The sequence below is a fragment of the Lathyrus oleraceus genome, chromosome 4, assembly GCF_024323335.1.
Source record: "Lathyrus oleraceus cultivar Zhongwan6 chromosome 4, CAAS_Psat_ZW6_1.0, whole genome shotgun sequence".
Lineage (NCBI taxonomy): Eukaryota > Viridiplantae > Streptophyta > Magnoliopsida > Fabales > Fabaceae > Lathyrus > Lathyrus oleraceus.
Genome location: NC_066582.1, coordinates 483263592 through 483285206, shown reverse-complemented (window position 1 = coordinate 483285206; position 21615 = coordinate 483263592). Strand labels below are relative to the sequence as shown.

Below are 21615 nucleotides of genomic sequence, written 5' to 3'. Positions count from 1 at the left end.
GGAAGTGATGGTTGGTAGATACACACGGGTGAAGGAGAAGAGCGATCCAAAACGCAGCGGAATTTAAAAATTTCTCCTTTAGTGATCCTTACGAATGGGCATGATCAGTGATAGAATTGTTACCTCTTGTGGCGATTGAAACCTTTGATGCAGATCTACGGAGCGATCACGAACATTGAATGGTGACAACGCCTCTACTCAGTCCACATGAACGGATTCCTTCAATCTCAATGTTAGATGCTACGAATGAATGAGAGAGAGAGAGAGAGAGAGAGAGAGAGAGAGAGAGAGAGAGAGAGAGAGAGAAATGAAATTACAACTGCACAAATGCTTCTGCACAAGAGTTCTATTTATAGAACCACTTGTGTGGGCTGCAAGCTAAAAAGCCCACTTAAGTGTATGTGGCCCATATCTTATGATATGCCAAAATCACTTAAGTGTGTGGTACCTTACCAAATTCCGTATTCTACTTAAGTACATCGTACCTTACGATGTTCTACAATTCACTTAAGTGCATCGTACCTTATGGTGTTCCTTAGTTACTCTATCTCTCATCAATCTGTCCTTTTGTGTGTGATCTTGTAGGTTTTCGCGACATTAGCAGTTATATTAAATCACGTATTTAACATAATAAATAGTGAGCGGTATCTAGCAACACATCACTGCTACCCAAGACACGAAAATGTCATGTGATCTGACAAATCCTTTTGTGATAATACTTATATGTACAATTACCCTTTTTCCCTTATGTCTATATTGAACACAAGGCATAGACTATGTCATCCTTGTCCAGTTCAATATTGGGCTCATAGAAATTTATCCTATTACATGGGCAAATTCCATTTAGGTCACTCATGTCCCTCAGCATGCTTCGTGGAGTACCCATCAACTATCTTTATGGTCATCCAGTTACGGACAATGTTTGATCATCAATAAGGCACTCGACTCTACATCTAGAGTCCATAGTGGTTTCAGGTCGAATGGTGGTATACACCATTATAACCATGAGAATAACTTATGACACTTTGCATAACATTCAATGTAGTATTCTCATAGCGGGTCAATCCAGTATAAATATTACTCTTAATATTCATACCTATGTTTAAGACTTGTTAACTCCTTATCCATGATCCATGAGATGTGATCATCAGTCTATATACATAATAGTCTTAATGCTTTAATGTTATCCCACTTCATAATAAAGTTCGACTACGGATACTTTAAGAATAATGTCCTTATGTTTAATGGGATCTCATGATTAAGTCACACTTGATACATTAAATGGAGAGCTATTCTAGGGACTTTATTAAACAAACATAATAAAGAAAAAGTTTTTTATTATTAATAAATAATTTGATACAAGTACCAAAAGTATTGGCCTCTAGGGCTTACACCAACAACGGGCGCCTCTCGTCATGTTTGATATGATAATGTTATATTCAAGACATAGACAAATGCTAAAAATAAGAAAGTTTTACTGTGAGATGCTCACGTCACTAATATTGCTGGAATTGGAGACATTGAGTTGAACTTCACCTCAGGAAAGACTTTAATCTTGAAGGACATCATGCATGTTCCTAAAATTATGAAGAATCTTGTTCCTGGTTTTTTTTAAATAAGGCAGAGTTTAGTCCGTCTATTGGGGCTTATTTGTACACCACCACTAAGAATGGTATTTTTGTTGGAAAATGGTACACCACTGATGGCATGTTTAAGTTGAATGTTGATTTGAATAAAATATCTCCTTCTGTTTACTCTTTGTGTGATTTTAATATTTGGCATGCTAGACTTTGTCACATTAATAAAGAAAATATTTCTAATTTAAGCAACTTAGGCTTAATTCTGAAATTGAATGTCAATGATTTAGAAAAATGTGAATATTGTAGTCAAGCTAAAATAACTAAGACTTCATATAAATCAGTAATAAAAAAATTTGATCCCCTAGATGTTGTACACACTGATATATGTAAATTAGATGGAACTTTAACTAGAAATAGTAAATGTTATTTTATCACTTTTATTGACGATTGTTTTGATTATACTTATGTATACTTAATGAAGAATAAAAGTGAAGCGCTTGACATGTTTAAGGTATATGTGAATGAGATTTAAAATCAATTTAGTAAGAAGATTAAGAGGTTTCATAGTGATAGGGGAATTGTCATACCCTAAACTTTGCCCCACCTTTTCCATTTCATCTAACCCATGGCTCATTTCATCTGCATATTCACATGCCCTAATCATCCATCATAAGACATTCATTTATAATTTCATTTTCAAAATAACATCATCAGTTCAAAGGTTTCTCGTTATTTAAGATACAAGGCACTAAATTATGATTTGCAAGTTTATGGTCATTACGCTTCATCTTGACATTGTGGATTATGGACACAACAAATTGGTGGTTGATATTTATTCTTAAGTTGAATCTTTGTGAAACCTCAATCCTTGATCTAGACATCTTGATTATGATAAGTACATCATGGACAATTGATTGGGAAGACATGCTTCAAGGTTGATTTTGGTCAAGAAAAGTCAACCATGGAAGGTTGACTTTTTGTTGACCATTCTATGTTGAGATCTTACATGGTTAGTTATTTGGTTGCTCAATTGATTCAAGACTTGGTATTCAAATTCATTCAAGAATGCATTGCAATTTAAATTCAAGTCAAAGATGTCAAGTTCAAATTCAAGACTTAACATTTCAAATTCAACTTTTGAGGGAAATCATACTTTCTTGAAATACAAGGCATACACTACATTCAAAAGGCCAATTTCCATTACAAAATCATCAAATACATTACAAAAATTCCTAAAGTAAATTCTATACAAGAAAACCTACATTTGACCTAGAGATGACTTTTGAACAACTGTTGACTTTTTGGTCAAATAGTTGACCAAAGTCAAACCGATTCCTATGCACCCTACTGCAGTAGTTAATTGTTGATTAATCACTATTGTTTTTATTTATTTCTTCTTGTCACACCTTTTTTCATACACATACAATCTCATGTTAAAATACATAGAAAATAAACACTAAAAAATGTATGAATCCTATTAGGATAAGTTTAACTTTATAATTTAATTGGATTTAGCTCTTTAATTTTAAATTTTAAATTCATTAAAGATTAGGGTTTATTCCAACTTGATGACCTTATTTTTTAATCAAATAAATCCATGTGCTTAATAAGTTTTTAGCATGATCATACCCTTGATTAGTTGATCAAGTTCATTCTTGATCAATTAATCACACTTGATATTGGCCTTTGTTTTGACTTTATCCTGAAAAAAATTCTGATGCCCGTAGAACTTATATTCAATTGAGTAATCATAAGTCTCTTGATCACTTGATTAGATTGGGACACTTTACACTTGCATTTGCCTTCAAGTCAAGACTCCACATTTAAGACTCTGGAGACAGAAGTACATCAAGACTTTGATCACTGTTGAGCTTCATCCTTCAAGCATATTGCCTCATCTTTTTCAAAACAAACAAAAAGACTATTCTCTTTCAAAACACATGTTAGTTATAATGTGAACTGTGTGCCACGAGCCTTAAGCAATGGAGAAGGAATAAGAGGGAGTATTTTTATCCTTATTCTGAATATCTTTGGATACGGGATGCTTAACCCAGTTGCCCAAATTATTCACCTTCATCCATAGACTTTAGTGCAATTCAAATTAAGGCAATTTTCAACACTCATCCTCAGACAAAAATCAATCACAACCAATCAAATAAATTTTTTCGCCTTAGGGCAACATTTAAACTCTTTCAAAAAGGACATGTTATTTATGTTCTACCGTAATATAAGTTACGCTTAAACCTCCCATGCGTGAGCATACAACATATGTTTAAATGCTAGAATGTGAGCCAAACGCATCCCTTCTACCGCAATATATATACAAACAAACATTTTTGAATATATATATATATATATATATATATATATATATATATATATATATATATATATATATATAGTTAGATTAATTATTTGATTAATAAAATATGAATTGACATAATTAATTATTAATAAATTATATTATGGTCAATTCCTATAAAACATTAATTATTGATGAATTATTTGACTCGATTTTGTGTCTGAATGGACCATGATGGGTTGGACATTCAGTTGGGCCCAATGAGAGGTCTTTGCCCTCAGCCGTTTAGCTATTTAAGTGTCGCCCCATTAGACAATTAACATACTATAAAAACCCTAAACGACAATGAGGGTAATAATCCTCTCATACTCATTCTTCTTATGTCCGTATCTCAGATCCTACATGATACATCGTTCTTATCGTTGTTGATTATTCTTTAATATAATAATATGTTATAATTTGTGTCTATCTGGTCAATTTAAAATCTATCAATTTGTATCATAGTCAAATAGATACATTTTATAACTATTAGTAAAAATGTAATATGAGCACATTGAAAAATATTATGCCTGGTTAATTAACGGTGTATATGGCAATGACAACGCCTTATGATACAAAATGGTATGCAAGTATCGTCTAAAATAATTGACGAGGATACTTGGGATTTTCCTGAAACCGTGTACAACTTATGAAATCCTACTTGCTAATTAGAGACGTGTCGTCTCGTATAATAACGATGTGAGTGTGTAGCCTAAGATACTTGACGGAAACACTTGGATACTCACTGAATGCAGTTGAACAGTGAGCTTGTGTAGCCTAAGATACTTGGCAGAAGCACTTGGATACTCATCGATAGAGGGACACAATGTATGATACCCTAGTGGTTAATGGAACGTATTTCTACCCGTTGTGTGCTTGTGTCGTCTAAAATAACTGACAAAGACACTTGAATACTCACTAGAAATGGAACACAGTTTACAAAATCGTAGTTGGTTATAAGATTGTATTTGTACCATAACCGAAGTATGTATTATATGATACATGGAATTATAGATATATTATGATTAAGCCGATCGTTTAATCGCCAGTGAATAATAGAGTAATCATTAGGTTAAAGTGAAAACCTTAATGGTTGTAGGAATGTGTATATGTTTGCCTGATGAAATAATCGGTAAGTGAGAAATTTATCCCTAAAAGAGATTAATTAGGGAAAGAATGTTATAACACTATGAAAATGCATATGCTTACCTAAATGAGGTTGCTTGGTGAGTAGTGATACCTTAGGATTGAGTTAGGATCCAACAGTCTGAATTCATAGGAAGTGCGATGGCACTTCGAGTTTAGCGAGTACCAACATCCATTGATTCTAAAGTGAATCAAGTGGAACACTAAGGTGAATGTCAAGGCCTTAGAATTTTCGTGAATGTAACTTTTTAAAGTTTATTACATGTAGTGTATGCTATGAGTATTGTTGGCCATATCTAGTAAATGGTATTCTACATGCTGGAAGCTGAGTACTGTCGTTAGCCATATCAGGTGGAAAGGACTTTAGGATTTAGGAATATCCATTCAGTGGAGGATAAGAGCATTGTTGGCCATATCTGGTGGATTATGTAATCCATACAGTAAAGACTATGACTACCATTGGTCACATCTAATGGATAGATTCTTTTTATTTAGTGGAGGCTAAGAGTGTCATTGGTCATATTTGAAGGAGCGTGTAATACATACAGTGGAGGGTAAGACTACTGTTGGTCATATTTGATGGATTTATTATCACCACGCAGTGGAAGCTAGGGGTGTCATTGTCCATATCTGGTAAATAGTGTATCTCCGTAGTGGAGGTAGGGTATTGTCGTTGGCTATATCTGATGGACAATGTTTTCGTGCAATGGATGATGGGTTATACCATTGGCCATATCAGACGAATAAATCTCTATGATTATTTTGGGTTAATCCCCTTGAGCTACATGACAAGTTCTGTCGTGAGTATAACATTCATGTATGTTGAGAAGTGGGCTTCATAATTCTCGTTGTATATCTAATATGTGAGAGTACTGTTAGTAGTGCGAGAATAGTAGCATAATCCTATAGAGCCGAGTGGACCCATAAGATAGCGAACTCCACAGAGATTTAGTAATATCACCCCAATTATGTTGTTGTTTTTAGGTGAGTTGTTGTAGAATTGACAAGAAGAGCCGAAGGTTGAAGACTTTGGTGTCTGATAGATAAATCTGTTATGTTTCCTTTTTTGTTTTAGTTGGTGATAAAGGCCAAATTTTGTATATAATCAAGAGTATTTTATCGCCCTTTTCCTTGGTTTAATTGGAATTTCATGGCAAAACCTTAACTTTAGTATAGATAATTGGTTTTTAGTTTTATCGTGTAAATATCGTAAAATTTTATCATATTCATTTCATTTTGTAGGGTTTCTTGCATAGTTGAAGCATTGAGCACTTAAAAGGCAGCAGAAAAGCTTCAAGATGCATTTTTGTTGGAAATTAAGAAATTGAACTTGGGCTCAGCGCGATCAAAATGTGCTTAGATGAGGCGAGATAGGAGGTTGTATGCTTAGCATGGTCAAAGGGCACTTTGAGATTGCCAGACATGAGGTCTCACGCTCAACGCGACATTTAGTGCGATTTAATCCTTTTTGTCACATAGTCGCACTAAGCACGCTCTGATGGGGCTTAGCGCGATCTTCTTTTTCAGCCTAGTATATATAATTTTGTACTTCATATTTTTAGGTTAGAATATCATTTTGATAGAAAAATACACCAAAAAACATAAAAGGAACTCATAATCAATTCTTTGGAGCATCAATCTTCGACTTTTCAGCATTGATACTTGTGAATCTCTTCATCCATCTTATGAAGCCAGCTACCATGATGTGTATCTAAACCTCCTTTTGTCAAGATTAATCAAATACATGTGAAATAGGTTAATGAATTCTAATCTTGACATACTTTTTACATCATTAAAGTTCGAATTTTTTATCGTTGTTACAAACTCTAGTGAATGTTACTTTTCACAATCGAAAACCCTTTGAAACCCTTACTTACAATATTGTTAACTGTAGAACAAAAGTGATATCGCACTAATCCATGTGGAGACGATATAAAATACTTACCCACCGAAAACTGTTTCAACAAAATGACGTCGTTGTCGGGGATTAACATTTAGATATTGCAAGCATATCAACACTTTGTATTATTTTAAGTCATTTTGTACCGTTATAAACTATTCTATTTTAAATATCTCATGTTTGTTAATTTGTATGGTTAGTGTTTCAGAACTCTATTTATGCGATGAAAGTTATCGAAAGATCAACTTCTTTTTTATCCTGAGATTAAAAGAACGGCTCGGAAGCTCAATAGCAAAACCAAAAAGAGAATACAACTAGCCAAACAAGGAAAACAAAGTGAAGGAACTTCAACTTCTACTTCTTTAACAACTCCTATTTGGTGAAGAAGCTATGGTGGAAGAAGTAATCATAAGAGGGACTTGTGTCAATAGCCCAAAAAGAAATTCTCATGTTGTTCGACCTGCACAAAATGAAAGAAATCATGAGATGGAGACAGATTGCTCTAAGTCCTGGTCTTGAACATGAAGATCTATATACTCATCTCAACAAATTCTATGAGATTGTCGACACACTTGATGCTCCAGAAGCTGGAGAGGAACAAGTGTTCATGAGGTTGTTTCCTCATTCTTCGATCGGAAAAGCGAAAGAGTGTTATCTTGATCAACCAACTTAAACAATGACATATTGGAATATGTTAGAGGAGAAATTTATTGATAGATTATTTCCACACAACAAATTTATGGAGGCCAAGACTTCAATTGCAGTATTTTCTCAAGGTTTAAGTGAATCCCTTAATGATCATGGGAGCGGTACAAGTCAATGATAAGAAAATGTCCTAATCGTGGTTTTGATGAACTTACTTAAATCCATATCTTTCGTAATAGACTTCAATCGTAACCAAAATTTCTTTTTGATGCAATTGTTGGTGGTTTTTTCATGTCTAAGAATGCAGATGATGCAATAGGCATTATTGACCGAAAGACACTAAATGATCACCAAAGGCAACACAATAGAGGGTATACTCAAAAGAAAGCTGGAATTATTTAATTGGGGACAAATGATGCAATTTTGGCGCAAAACAAGTTGTTATCTCAACAAGTGGAAGAACTTATGAAGCAAATGTCAAAGCTTCCACAACAACTCAAAGAGATGCACGAGCTTTCTATCAAACATCAACAAGTTGTTTCTTGGGAATTATGCAATGGAGATCATCCTATAGGTTATTATCCTTCGGTTAATGAAGAGGTAAATTATATGGGAAATCAAAATCATTACCAACAAAGGCAGGCACCATATCAAACTAACTGTGTTATCAACAAAGAGGAAATAATGCACAATATGGCCAAGGGAGGATACAAGAAGGAGTATCATCCAATAGACAAAATCCTTATCATAATTTTGATCAGAATCCTCAATCCCAAGAAAGATCTTCTAAGATTTAGGACACTTTGAATTAATTCATTCAGATGTCTATGGAAAATCAAAAGAGCAATCAGGCGGCCATCAAGAATCTTTAAAGTCAAGTTGGTCAATTATCTAAGCAATTAGTTGATCAACAAAAAGGAACATTTTATGAAAATACTCAAGATAATCTGAAAGAGCATTGTAAGTCCATTCTAACTCGTAGTGGTAGAGAAATTGGAAAAGGCATTGGTGATGATGTTGAGAATGAGGAAGTTGTGGTAGAAATAGAAGAAGAAAAGATGAGGTTAAATTAGAAAAAAATAAAGAGGAAGAATTAGTTGAAAATAAGAAACATGAAAAGGAAGAGTTAGAAAAGAAAAAGGAGAGAGGAAAAGAAGAAGAAAATTCAAGAGGAGAAGGAAAAGATGAAGATTATTCTGGTTCAACACTTACCTTATCCACATGCTCCTTCCAAGAAAGACAATACAAGGAATTATGCAAGATTTCTGGATATATTAGTCGTTTGCAGATAAATATTCCATTTTCTAAAGCTCTTGAACAAATGGCAACTTATTCTAAGTTTATGAAGGACATTCTTATAAAGAAAATGAGGTATACGGATCAAGAAACCATCAATCTCGATGCTACTTGTAGATCCATCATTCAAAGAACTCTTCCACGGAAAGAAATCGATCTTGGGAGGGTTATATTACCTGTCACCATAGGAAATGTATACATTGGCAAAGCATTTATTGACTTGGGTTCTAACATAAACTTGATTTTGTTGTCCGTGGTTCAAAGGTTAAGCAACATTGAAATGAAATCAACAAAGATGACATTACAATTGGACGATAAGTCTATCACTCGTCCACATGGAGTAGTTGAAGATTTTTTAGTAAAGGTGGACAAGTTCTTGTTTCCTATTGATTTTTTTGTTATAAACATGGAAAAAGATGATAATGCACCTTTGATTCTAGGCCGACCTTTCATGAAGACTGCAAGAATGGTGATTGATATTGATGATGGATTAATGAAGGTTAGAGTTCAAGATGAAGACGTGTGTTTTAACCTCTTTAAAGCCATGAAACACTCACAAGATAAAAGAGATTGTTTCCGAATGGATGACACTAATGAAACCATTATGGATGTGAAAAGACAAGTTCATTTATCCATTTCACTTGTGAAAACTCTTACCGATGCATTCAAAGTTCTTAATAAAGATGAAGAAAAAGAGATTGAAGAATGCTTAAGAGAACTTGAGGCATTAGAATAAATTCCTCCTCTTGAAGCCAAAGTTGAAGAATTGAAAGATGACTCTAAACTTGAATTGAAGATGCTACCATCACACTTGAAGTATGCGTTTCTTGAAGAGGGCGGTCACAAACCTGTGATTATTCGCAGGTATTATCCAATAATGAAGAATAGAAATTGATTTAAGTTTTGAATAAAAATTAAAAGGCAATGGGTTGGGTGTTTTTTACTTGAAAGGAATAAGTCCGGCTTATTGTATCCATAAAATCATGATGGAAGAGGATTACAAGTTGGTAGCTCAACCACAACGTCGTTTGAATCCTACTATGAAAGAGGTAGCAAGGAAATAATAGTGAAATTATTGGAGGCCAACATGATTTATCCTATTTCGGATAGTGTTTAAGTGAGTCTTGTGCAAGTGATACCCAAGAAAGAAGGGATGGCGGTGACTACAAATGAAAAGAATGAGTTGATTCCGACAAGAACCGTGACGGAATGGAGGATGTGTATAGATTACCGGAGGCTCAATCAAGCCGCTAGAAAAGACCATTTTCCTTTAACATTTATGGACCAAATGATTGAAATATTGTCGGGTCAAGAATTCGATTATTTCTTGGATGGTTATTCCGAGTACAATCAAATTACCGTCAACTCGGAAGATCACGAGAAGACGGATTTTACATGTCCTTTTGGTGTTTTTGCTATAGAAGAATGCCTTTTGGGTTGTGTAATTATCCTACAACTTTTCAAAGATGCATGCAAGCCATCTTTTCTAATTTAGTCGAGAAATGCATTGAATTATTCATGGATGACTTCTCTGTATCTGGTCCTTCTTTTGAATTATGTTTGAGGAATTTGGACACCGTACTGAAGTGGTGTGTGGAAACCAATTTGGTTCTAAATTGGGAGAAATGAAACTTCATGGTCACTGAAGGCATAATTCTTGGTCACAAGATCTCTTCCAGAGGCATTGAAGTTGACAAAGCAAAGGTTAAAGTGACTGAGAAGCTTCCACCACAATTGAAAGTTAAAGGAATCAGAAGCTTTTTGGGACATGCAGGATTCTATTGGAAATTCACCAAAGAATTCTCAAAAATTGCCAAACCGTTGAGCAATCTGCTCAACAAAGATAAGTCTTTTGATTTTGATAATGCTTGTTTAATTTCTTTTGAGGACTTAAAAGAAAAACTAATAACTACACCCATAATCTTGCTCCTGATTGGAAACTTGATTTTGAACTAATGTGTAACGCGATTGATTATGCGGTTGGTGCAGTTCTTGGTCAAAGAAAGACAAAAAAAAATCATGTTATACATTATGCGATCAAGGTTTTGAATGAAGCTCAAATTAATTATGCTACCATAGAAAAAGAGTTGTTTGCTATAGTGTATGCATTAGAGAAATTTAGGTCTTATCTCATAGGTTCAAAGGTTATTGTTTATACTGATCATACAGTGATAAAATACTTTCTCACTAAACCTGACTCAAAGCAGAGGCTTATTAGATGGATTCTTTTGTTGCAAGAATTTGATCTAGAAATTCTTGACAAAAAGGGTTCAAAGAATTTGGTGGTTGATCATTTATCTAGGTTGGTGACTGTTGAGGTAAACAAGCAGGAAAATGAGGTTATGGAGGAGTTTCCAGATGAAAAATTACTCATGGTACATGAAAGACTGTGGTTTTCCGATCTAGCAAATCACAAAGCAACTAGGGTGGTACCTGAGGATTTGACTTGGAGTCAAAAAAGAAATTTCTTTCTGATGCAAAATACTATGTTTATGATGAGCCTTACTTGTTTAAGATTGGAGCTAATAATCTTCTGAGAAGGTTTTCTACAAAAGAGGAAAGTTAGAAGTATTCTATGGCACTGTCACAATTCACCTTATGATGGTCATTATATGTTCTAAGGACAGTAACAAAAGTTCTTCATTCGGGCTTTTATTTGTCTTCCTTGTTCAAAGATGCACACATGCATGCTCAGAATTGTGATAGTTGTCAAAGGGTCGGAAGAATAAGCAAACTAAATGAAATCCCTTTACAAAGCATGTTAGAGGTGGAAGTTTTTTATTGTTGGGGTGTTGATTTTGTTGTCCCATTTCCCGCGTCCTTCTCAAATAAGTACATTTTGGTGGCGGTAGATTACGTTTCCAAGTGGGTTGAAGTGATTGCTTCACAAAAGGCCGATGGAAAAATGGTGATCAAGTTTCTAAAGAAAAATATATTTACCCATTTTGGTACTCCGAGAGTGTTGATTAGTGTTTGAGGTTCACACTTTTCCAATTCACAATTAGAGAAAGCCTTGGAGCATTATGGTGTTAAACACAAAGTTGTATCACAATGTCATCCGCAACCAAATAGCCAAGCTGAGGTGTACAATAGATAAATAAAGAAAATTTTGGAGAAAACAATGTCTGCTTCAAGAAAGGATTGGTCTCTCAAGCTTGATGAAGCTTTGTGGGCGTATCATACCGCTTACAAAGCTCCAATTGGCCTTATGGGCATTGAAGTTTTTAAACTTTTATCCCAAGTTATCCAAAAAAAGAGGAAGTTACCACTGCATGAGATTGATGAACTGAGACTTCAAGCCTATGATTCCAATAAGCTTTACAAGTAGAAAGTTCAGAGGTATCATGATAACAAAATTGTCTGAAAAAACTTCAAACCCAGGCAGATGGTACTATTGTTCAATTCAATATTGAAACTGTTTCCAGGTAAATTAAAGTCCAAATGGTCGGGTCCTTTCCAAATCAAAGAGTTGAAGCATTACAGAGCAATCATGTTGGAAGATCCCATCCCAAAAGAAAGTTGGGCAGTGAATGATCAAAGGTTGAAAATATACCTCGGTGGTGAGATTGGTCGGTTGACAACAATAATCCCTCTTGGCGATCCTTGAAATCACCACAGAACCGTCGAGCTAATTGACGTTAAACAAATGCTTGTTGGGAGGCAACCCAATTTTGTAAGTTTTTTTATAGCTTTCCAATAGTAGTATAGGTATGTCGGGGTAAAATCGGGTGAAAATCAGCCCATTTTGAGGCATTTATGGAATTATGTAATTCTCTGCACATGTTGAGTGTGGTCTAATTGCTCAAAGTGCAACATGGGGCGGTCTGATAAAAGCTTAAATTATTGAGAGTGCTAAGCGCTAGATTTCCTGTTAAGCGCGGTCTGCGAGTGCAGTAAAATAAATTAGATTTAATTGGGCCTTGCCCAGTTTAGCCAATGCCCACCAGTCTAAAAAACTCCTGCAAATCAAGAGTCCACGCTCAACACTCATTTTCCCTCACTCTTTCTCATTTGAAACCCTAGCCCTCATTCTCTCTACTCACATTCTCAAACCTATTTGCATTTTTCTTGGTTTATTTTCACAAAGTTTATGCATTCATCCTCTCTGCATCAACTAACAGTGTATGTTCATGTTAATTTCGTATTTATTCATAAGTTGTTCATATAGGTATGTTAAGTTGGATATTCAATTTACATGTTAGAAAATTTTCCCTTTGTGATTGATAATCCATGTTTAGACCTGAATAATATACATAAATGCTGAAATTATTTACTTTGTGACTGATAGCTTTGTGAATAGTTGTGGTTTAGACTGTTTAGGTTGAGAAGCTCTATGCAAATAATGCACAAAAGCGCGTTTTTGCACTAAGCACAGAATGTGGCACTTAGCACGCATGTTGCTGTCCAACTTCTTGTTTCTATTCTTTTTGTGATGTTTAGCCTTGATGTGTTATCGAGAGGAAGTGCAGACAGATTTTTTAAAGATTTATATTTGTTTATAATGGGTTTGTGCTGGTTTTTCTGATTTTTGCAGATGGGTCCTAAACTCGACGCTTCCTAAAAGCAAAACACAACTGTTGGGACATCCTCTGCACATAGACCTAGAGACGGTCCTTTCAACCATATCAAGTTTTTGGGGGCTGAACAGGAGTTTAGGTATAGAGAGTTGGCTAGCCGGAGTATTTGGTCAGAGAGGACATTTAATATCGATCATTGGGGTCATTATAGAGATTGTTTAGCTCTCATTAAGGGACAAAATTGGGAAAAGTTGATGAGTCCACCAACCATCTTGAACTACGAAACTGTTCGGGAGTTCTATGCAAACGCGTTTCCAATTGAAGGTATGCCTTACTTCTTCATGACCATGGTCAAAGGTGAGAGGGTTGCTTAGGTATTCATTGATGTGGCAAGGATAATTGTTAATGATATGAAAATGATCACTTCAAGCGGTCATCATTTGGGTAACAGAACTCCTTCTGCATTAGCTTTTCTAAGTTTGGTTATGGGATTGTGCTAGAAGGCTCGTGTTTCACTTCCATATGTGGTTCATGAAACCATTAATGGTGAAGTTAATGACAAGTACATAGAGAGACATTGTCTGCCAAGGCAAGCCCGTGTTAGAAATGCACAAGCCCATCCTGCTCAACAACATATTTTTGATGAAAAGCTGCTTGTTCCTACACATGGGACATGGTTGAAGCCAACCAAAGAGCTTTCATGTTTATACATGATTCCATGCATCATCTGCAGTTGCAAATTACGAAGCCTCGTGTTGATCATATACTTGGTACTCTAAACGAATTCCAAGCTCATGCTAATTGGCCTGAGGGCATGCCATTTCAGCTGGAGGGAGCAGTTGGTGTTAAAGTGGAGACTAATGGGGAAACAGTTGAAGAAGAAAGTGAAGAAGGGAAAATCATGAGTGACTGATGATGGATAATCATGTTATTTTATGTTTTATTTTTGTTGCCTAGACTGATTTTGTTCCATCCTTTATATGTATAAGGATTTGTAATCCTTTGGTGGCATTACATGTCACATTGACTTTTTGGACACCATAATCTTTGTGGTGGTTTTTGGTTTTATGCAATTAAGCTGCTAGTTTAATTTGTGTAGTTATTATTATTATTATTATTATTATTATTATTATTATTATTATTATTATTATTATTATGTAGTTTAGCTTAAATTAAAGTTGTTGGAGTTTTTAAAATTTTGTTTGTTTCAAGTTTGATTGACTTGAAGAAGCAAAGTTGTTGCTTCCATGATTGATAGTGATGTATGCAAATATAATGGTAATGATAATGCTTGAAAAGATGTACAAAGGCAAGATACATGTTTATTGCTTTCTAAAACATAACATGAATATGAAACTTGTAATTTATGCAAATAACATGTCATCCATTCTTTTGAGATTCTTGTCCATTTTTTGAATCACTTTAGTTCATAACCTAATTATGAGGCGACCTTCCATTATACTATATGCACAAGAGACCAACAATGCATGTTTTAACTCGGTTTTCTTATGTTTAATCTTGCATTTGTGTTGAATTGTCTAAAACATGAAAATGATCAAGGATTTTTTTTTGATTTTGAGTGAAACCACTTGACCAATAGTAACCTACCATGTGAATGAGCGAGAATTCATTAACCCTTTTGAGCCATATTTTCAGGATCCATATTGGTGTTGAACTATGAAACTTGTGTATACAATTAGTTCATCATGGATTTTTGAATGGATTCTAAATTTGTTTTTAAACACTTGAACCATTAACAATAAATTACGGTTGTAATTTTATCCCTTGCCTAAGAAAGTTGGGAGCATTCTTGTTACATTGTTGGTTGTATTCAAGTTGGGGAGAAAAAGGTAGGTTGCTAAGAGATTGCAAAAGAAAGAGGTGGAAAAAGAAATAAAAATATGAAAAAGAAAAGAAAAAAGGAAAAGTCTTGGAAAGATAAAGTGGCAAATATTATGTGCAAATAAAATTATGTTCAAAGGTGTAACCATGAGTAAAGAAAAGGGTAAACAAGGCTGTGAATGTTTAGGAAATTAAGAAGTGAATGCTCTCATAGGTTTAGGTAACTTTGTTTCAATTACCTTGAGAAATGACCCTTTTTTGTTAACCAAGCCACATTACAACCCTTGAAATTCTTTGTGATTCGCGCTTTATGATTTCAATTTGAATTGCTTAGATGAATGCATAAGTTGATCTAGATGTTAGCAAGATTGTTGTGTGTGAGCTAAGTCCCTCATTTTTGTTCTTCATCACAAATTGAAGATGTGTGTTAGGTGTGATTCATATTTGAGCTTGTGATTGTTTAAGAATGTTTGACATGTCTTTTATGGATAGAACTTGTTTCATGGTCATGGTGTCAGTGTAGTATAGTTATAAGCATCATTTTGCTTGTACTTTTTAAATTTAAACCATGCATTTGTTTTCTTTTCTCAATTCTTGTTGAACTTGAAAATTTTCGAAGTCACTTGTTTCTTTAGGTTTTTGAGACTCTTGTTTGAGGATAAACAAAATTTTAAGTTGGGAAGAGTTGATAAGGGCCAGATTTTGTATATAATCAAGAGTATTTTGTGGCCCTTTTCACTTGGTTTAATTGGAATTTCCTGGAAAAACCTTAACTTTAGTATAAATAATTAGTTTTTAGTTTTATCGTGTAAATGTTGTAAAGCTTGATCATATTCATTTCATTTTGTTGGTTTCCTTACATAGCTGAAGCATTGGATACTTAAAAGTCAAAATAAAAGCTTCAAGATGCATTTTTGCTGGAAATCAAGAAATTGAACTTTGGCCCAGCGCGGTCAAAGCACGCTTAAAGGAGGCAAGACAAAAGGTTGCACACTCAGCATGGTCAAAGCACGCTTTAAGATGGTCAGGCAGGAGGTCGCGCGCTCAGCGTGATTTATGGCGGTTTGATCCTTTTTGTCACGTAGCCGTGCGAAGGACGCTCTGATGGGGCTTAGCACAATCTGCTTTTTCAGCCTAGTATATATACTTTTGTACTTCATATTTTTAGGTTATAATATCCATTTTGAGAGCAAAATACACCAAAAACATAAAAGGAACTCAGAATCAATTCTTTGGAGCATCAATCTTCGACTCTTCGACATTGATGCTTGTGAATCTCTTCATCTCTCTTATGAAGTAAGATACCATGATGTGTATATAAAACAATTTGTGAATCTCTTCAAGCTGATGGCCCTATCTTGCACCCATTTAAGATAAGGTTCTAAGGAGACACAATTTGTCTTCCCTAAGACTTTCTTTTCTAACTTATGAACATGGCGCCAAGCGTGCACAATCTTCTCTTTGAGCGCTTTGCAATCTTCACATTCCTTAAAGAACAAACCCTCCAAGTGAATATTCTTTGGCTTATCTCTCATTGGATAACCGAGTTGACGCCGAGCTAGGATTAGGTTGTAACTGATACCTCCTTTTGTACCAAGGAGAGGTACATTAGAAAATCCTCCACAACTATCAATGATACTAACTCCATCATAGTCACGACTATACCAAACAATATCTGAATGTGTGAGCAACATAATCTTCTGTGACCATAAAAGACCATCCTTAAGATCCCAAAAAGCATGAGACCTAGGCAAGTGAGAAATAAACCACTTGTACAACATAGGCACATAACATGTAATCATTCCTCCACTATAAGAATTCCTCATATGAATAGAATGATAGGCACCAGCAAGCAAAGGAGGAACTAGATTTCCTATTAAGGAGATCTTGATGGCATTCATGGCAACGAAGTCATCAAAACTAGGAAATAGGAACAATCCATAGATAAGTAGAGCAAAAACAGCCTCAAAAGCATCCACACTCCTCATTCTAGCAAAATACTGAGCTTTGTTCATTAGAAACTTAGCTGTCAAACCAAGCATTTTTCCTTTTGTGGTCATGTGATCCCTGATCTCTGAGATTTTCAAGTGAGTAGCCTTTGCAATGTCTTGATCTTTGGGATCTTCCTCCAAACCAGAAAATGGAGCTTGACTAGAAATAAGAACACCAATCAAATGAGAGTATTCTTCAAGTGTTGGCATAAGCTGATAGTCGGGGAAAGTGAAACAGTGATACACGGGATCATAAAACTGAATCAAAGTAGAAAGAAGTCCATCTGCCATGTTGATCTTCAAAAGAGAGAGCAAATGTCCATATCTTTTGCTGAAAGCCTCTGTGTCAACAACCAAAGATCCCAATCTCATTAGGTCTTCTAACTTAGGACTCTTGAAAGTGTACTTTTGAGTCTTTTTCCTTCCAAAATCCATGATAAACCTAATGTTTGCAACAAAAGTTCCTAAGCTCCTTGAAAACTTTGTTAAAAAAATGATGTTTATGATGCATGGATGCATGAATGCACAAACACACAAACAAGGGTCACACACAAATAGGGTTCAAAGGTTCGACGTTGCGAGCATGAGGCCATGGGTCTAACAATCCCAAATGTACTATGGGTTTATTTTGTACCTGTACAACGGGTTCTACAAAGGTTCCCAAAAATCATTGACCCATCTTTCGGATATTACCAACACACCAATTACTCGGGAGTTAATAATATTCTCAAGAGAATCTAATTTGAGTGTAGTATCGCGTATCAACTATTTCAGATTTACACCTTCATAGTCATCGCACTACATCCTAAAGACCAAGTGGGGTAAAAGGGGTTACTAAGGTCCTCAGCTTCTCAGGTTACTGTCGCAACCTGAAAAATACAGTGCGCGAAAAAACAACCGGCGAAAGAAAATGACAGAAGAGTCGCCACCGTGCGTTATTTATCCCAAGGGAGGGAAAGGAAACGCTCGAAGTAAACCTGAAAAAGGAAAGGACAAGACGGGGTCTCGCAACCAAATCTTGGGTTCGGGAGTCGGTTACGCGAAGGGAAGGTATTAACACCCCTACGCATCCGTAGTACTCTACGGGATCCACTTTTGTAGTTCTTGTCTAAAGGGTGTGGGTTTATCTTGTGCTGTTTGCCAAAAAAAATGGGGTTAAATGAAAATGACTCGCGCGGATGTCGCATCCACTGCATACGTATCTCATCTGAATATGAGAATCAGAGTCTTCGTAGCTCGACTGACCTATGGGTTGGGGGGATGTATGCTCGCTAAGGCATCGCATCGTATGCCTACGTATCTCATCTGGAATGAGAATCAGAGCAAGCCGTAGTTTGGCTAACTACGGGGTTGTGGATTGGGTTTTGGACGAACGACGTTACTACGCAATCTACCGGATGCTCGACCTTTGGAGACTTACTCGCCTTTAGTAGAAGGAGTAAACGTGTTGCTTTGGGTTTTAGGGTTTGGGATGCTCGAGGGCAAAAAGGCAGTCCTTGACAAAGGAACCGCGCTACCTGCGGGGATATGAATACAAAACACAAAACATGTATCTCAAAGTAAAATGCCACCAAGGGGCTCAAACATTGCCTCCTATCGAGGTCTTCCAGCTAAGAAAGCGATAAAGTATGAGAAAGGGAAAAAATTACCACACGGATAAAGATCCGAAGCTATAGCAGTTAAAGGGGCAAGAAACCCTGAAATGTCTCCAGCTGGACCGTCAAAGGAAATCAGTCAACACGAATAATCAGAATAAAACTCCAGGGGGTATCCCACAAATAAAGTGGGAAACCACGCGAGTGTCTCTGCGAAAGCCATGTGAGCCCTCACAAAACTCGACAAAGGGTTAGAGCAGCAGGATGAAATCAAGAGAAAACAATGCCATGGAAACACAAGACAGGTTAGAATAAACAAAATAGGGTAACCCAGAGTTGCCCCTAAATCAAAATGTAACCACATGAATAATTCCATCAAAATTCACAAAAGGCTCACAAAAAAAGGTATCAAATTCACCCATAATACCTCATACATTTAGAGCATTCAAATAAAAGGCATAAAGATGATGGATATAGGGCAAACCTGATTGGAGAGCTTGATTGAAATTGAGTTGCACCCGTGAGGTTTACAAGTTGAGTTCCCTTCAGGGTTTGGAGGTTGCTCTGAACTCTGTTGGCTTTTCTCTCACTATCTTTTTCCTCAGGGTTTTGTTCCAAGGAAACCTCAGAGTGTTTTGCTTCTCTTCCTTCTTTCTCCAGTGAATCTCCCAATGTAACTCCCCTACTGAAACTTCAGTATTTATAGACTGATTTTCGTGGGTAGTGGGCTCAAATGAGGGAGACCCAAGTCCAAAATAATTTGTTATATTTTATTTATTTATTTATTTAATTAATTAATTAAATTTTTTTCTTTTTTCTTTTTTTTTCTTTTTTTTTTCGTTTTTTTTCCGTTTTTATTTTATTTTTTTTAAGGAAAAATGAAGGGTAAATTTTGGGGTATTATAGCTGCCCCTATTCAATCAACTGGAGACCCGGAAAGAAGATGACAGCTGCTTTCGTGCTTTCGAGGTATCAAGGGATTGAATACAATAAAAGCCCAAAAATTTGCACTGAAGTGAAGTGAAGTAACAATGTCTGTCAGAATCGGCAAAGAGGTGGTCTTGAAAGAAGAATCTGTCTGGTACGGTGAAAGTCAGTCTGAATACCGAAAAAGAATGTTAACTTGGATACCAAAATAAATGGTAACACAGAAATAACCATGGCCTGAATGCCGCTCATCAGTCTAAATACTGGAAATGACTTCGATCTGAACATCGGAAACTTGGCCTGAATGCCACAAGTCGCATCGACCTGAACGTCGGAAACTTCTTCGATCTGAACATCGGAAAATCGGCCTGAATGCCACAAGTCGCATCGACCTGAACGTCGGAAACTTCTTCGATCTGAACATCGGAAAGACTTGGCCTGAATGCCACTTCGATCTGAATATCGGGAAAACTGGCCTGAATGCCACTTTGATATGAATATCGGAACACTAGCCTGAATGCCACTTCGATCTGAATATCGGAACACTGGCCTGAATGCCACAAGTCGCATCGACCTGACCGTCGGAAACTTCTTCGATCTGAACATCGGAACACTGGCCTGAATGCCACTTCGGTCTGGATACCGGAAAACTGGCCTAAATGCCACTTCGGTCTGGATACCGGAACACTGGCCTGAATGCCACTTCGATCTGAATATCGGAACACTGGCCTGAATGCCACTTCGATCTGAATATCAGAACACTGGCCTGACTGCCACAAGTCGCATCGACCTGAACGTCGGAAACTTCTTCGATCTGAACATCGGAACACTGGCCTGAATGCCACTTCGGTCTGGATACCGGAAAACTGGCCTGAATGCCACTTCGGTCTGGATACCGGAAAACTGGCCTGAATGCCACTTCGGTCTGGATACCGGAAAATTGGCCTGAATGCCATAAGTTGCATCGACCTGAACGTCGGAAACTTCTTCGATCTGAACATCGGAAAACTTCATGCCTGTCAGCATTGACAGAAATAGGGAATGATAATAGAGGCGGCGCATGGGCCAATGATACTTGCTGGGGATAACAAAGGTAAGTCATGAACAATCTTCAGTCTGAGTATTGGAAACAACTTCTAGCTTATCACTTGGGATACCGAGAATGTTTTATGCTTACATGCGTATGTTTGAATTTTTTAATGGCGTAATGCTCCATGAAAATGGAAATGCTACGCGATTTGGAAGGATGCAATGCAATATGATTCTACATGCAGGGATGCGAAATGCTGGGTAGAATGCCAAGCTGAGGCAAGGGGATCTACTGGGGAAATGATCACCATCTTCTGGACCCTGGCCAGGTTGCTGGAGATACACACCATAATGAACTTTGTGGGGAGATGACTAGCCATGCGGTGTTCTGGCCATACTGAGACTCTGATCGGGGAAAGAATGACATTGGAAGCCTGCTGCTGAGGAATGCTACAATGGTTCTGGCAACCACGATTTGCGAGAGATGACTCAGCAGGGGGAGCAAACACTGATACGGTACCGAGGTTCTGCTTCAAGGAAAGAAACCATGGATCTGGCATTGGGATTATCGATCTGGCATCGAACTCTAAGGAGCAGCCACTTCTGCTGGGAAGATAAAGTCTGGCACTGTCAACCCCGTTGGGGATATGTAGTCTGGTACTATCAACTCTACTGGGGAGTGTATGTCCTGAAACAACCGCTTGGGGAAGTACGGTGGTGAGAAACTGCTGGGGATTGAAGAATCCAAAGCTCTGATCAGCTCTGCAGGGATAAGACACCGAATTCGTCTGTTGGCGACTTCACTG

At 36.6% G+C, this 21615-nt stretch overlaps 1 protein-coding gene across 1 annotated transcript; it reads left to right on the top strand.

The window, feature by feature from the left end:
* The first annotated feature begins 7436 nt into the window (after positions 1 to 7436).
* On the top strand, positions 7437 to 9644 carry LOC127138106 (uncharacterized). Its single transcript, XM_051064505.1, has 2 exons — positions 7437 to 7579; positions 8654 to 9644. Exons 1-2 carry the CDS (start codon positions 7437 to 7439, stop codon positions 9642 to 9644), a joined length of 1134 nt encoding a protein of 377 aa, XP_050920462.1.
* Positions 9645 to 21615: the final 11971 nt, after the last annotated feature.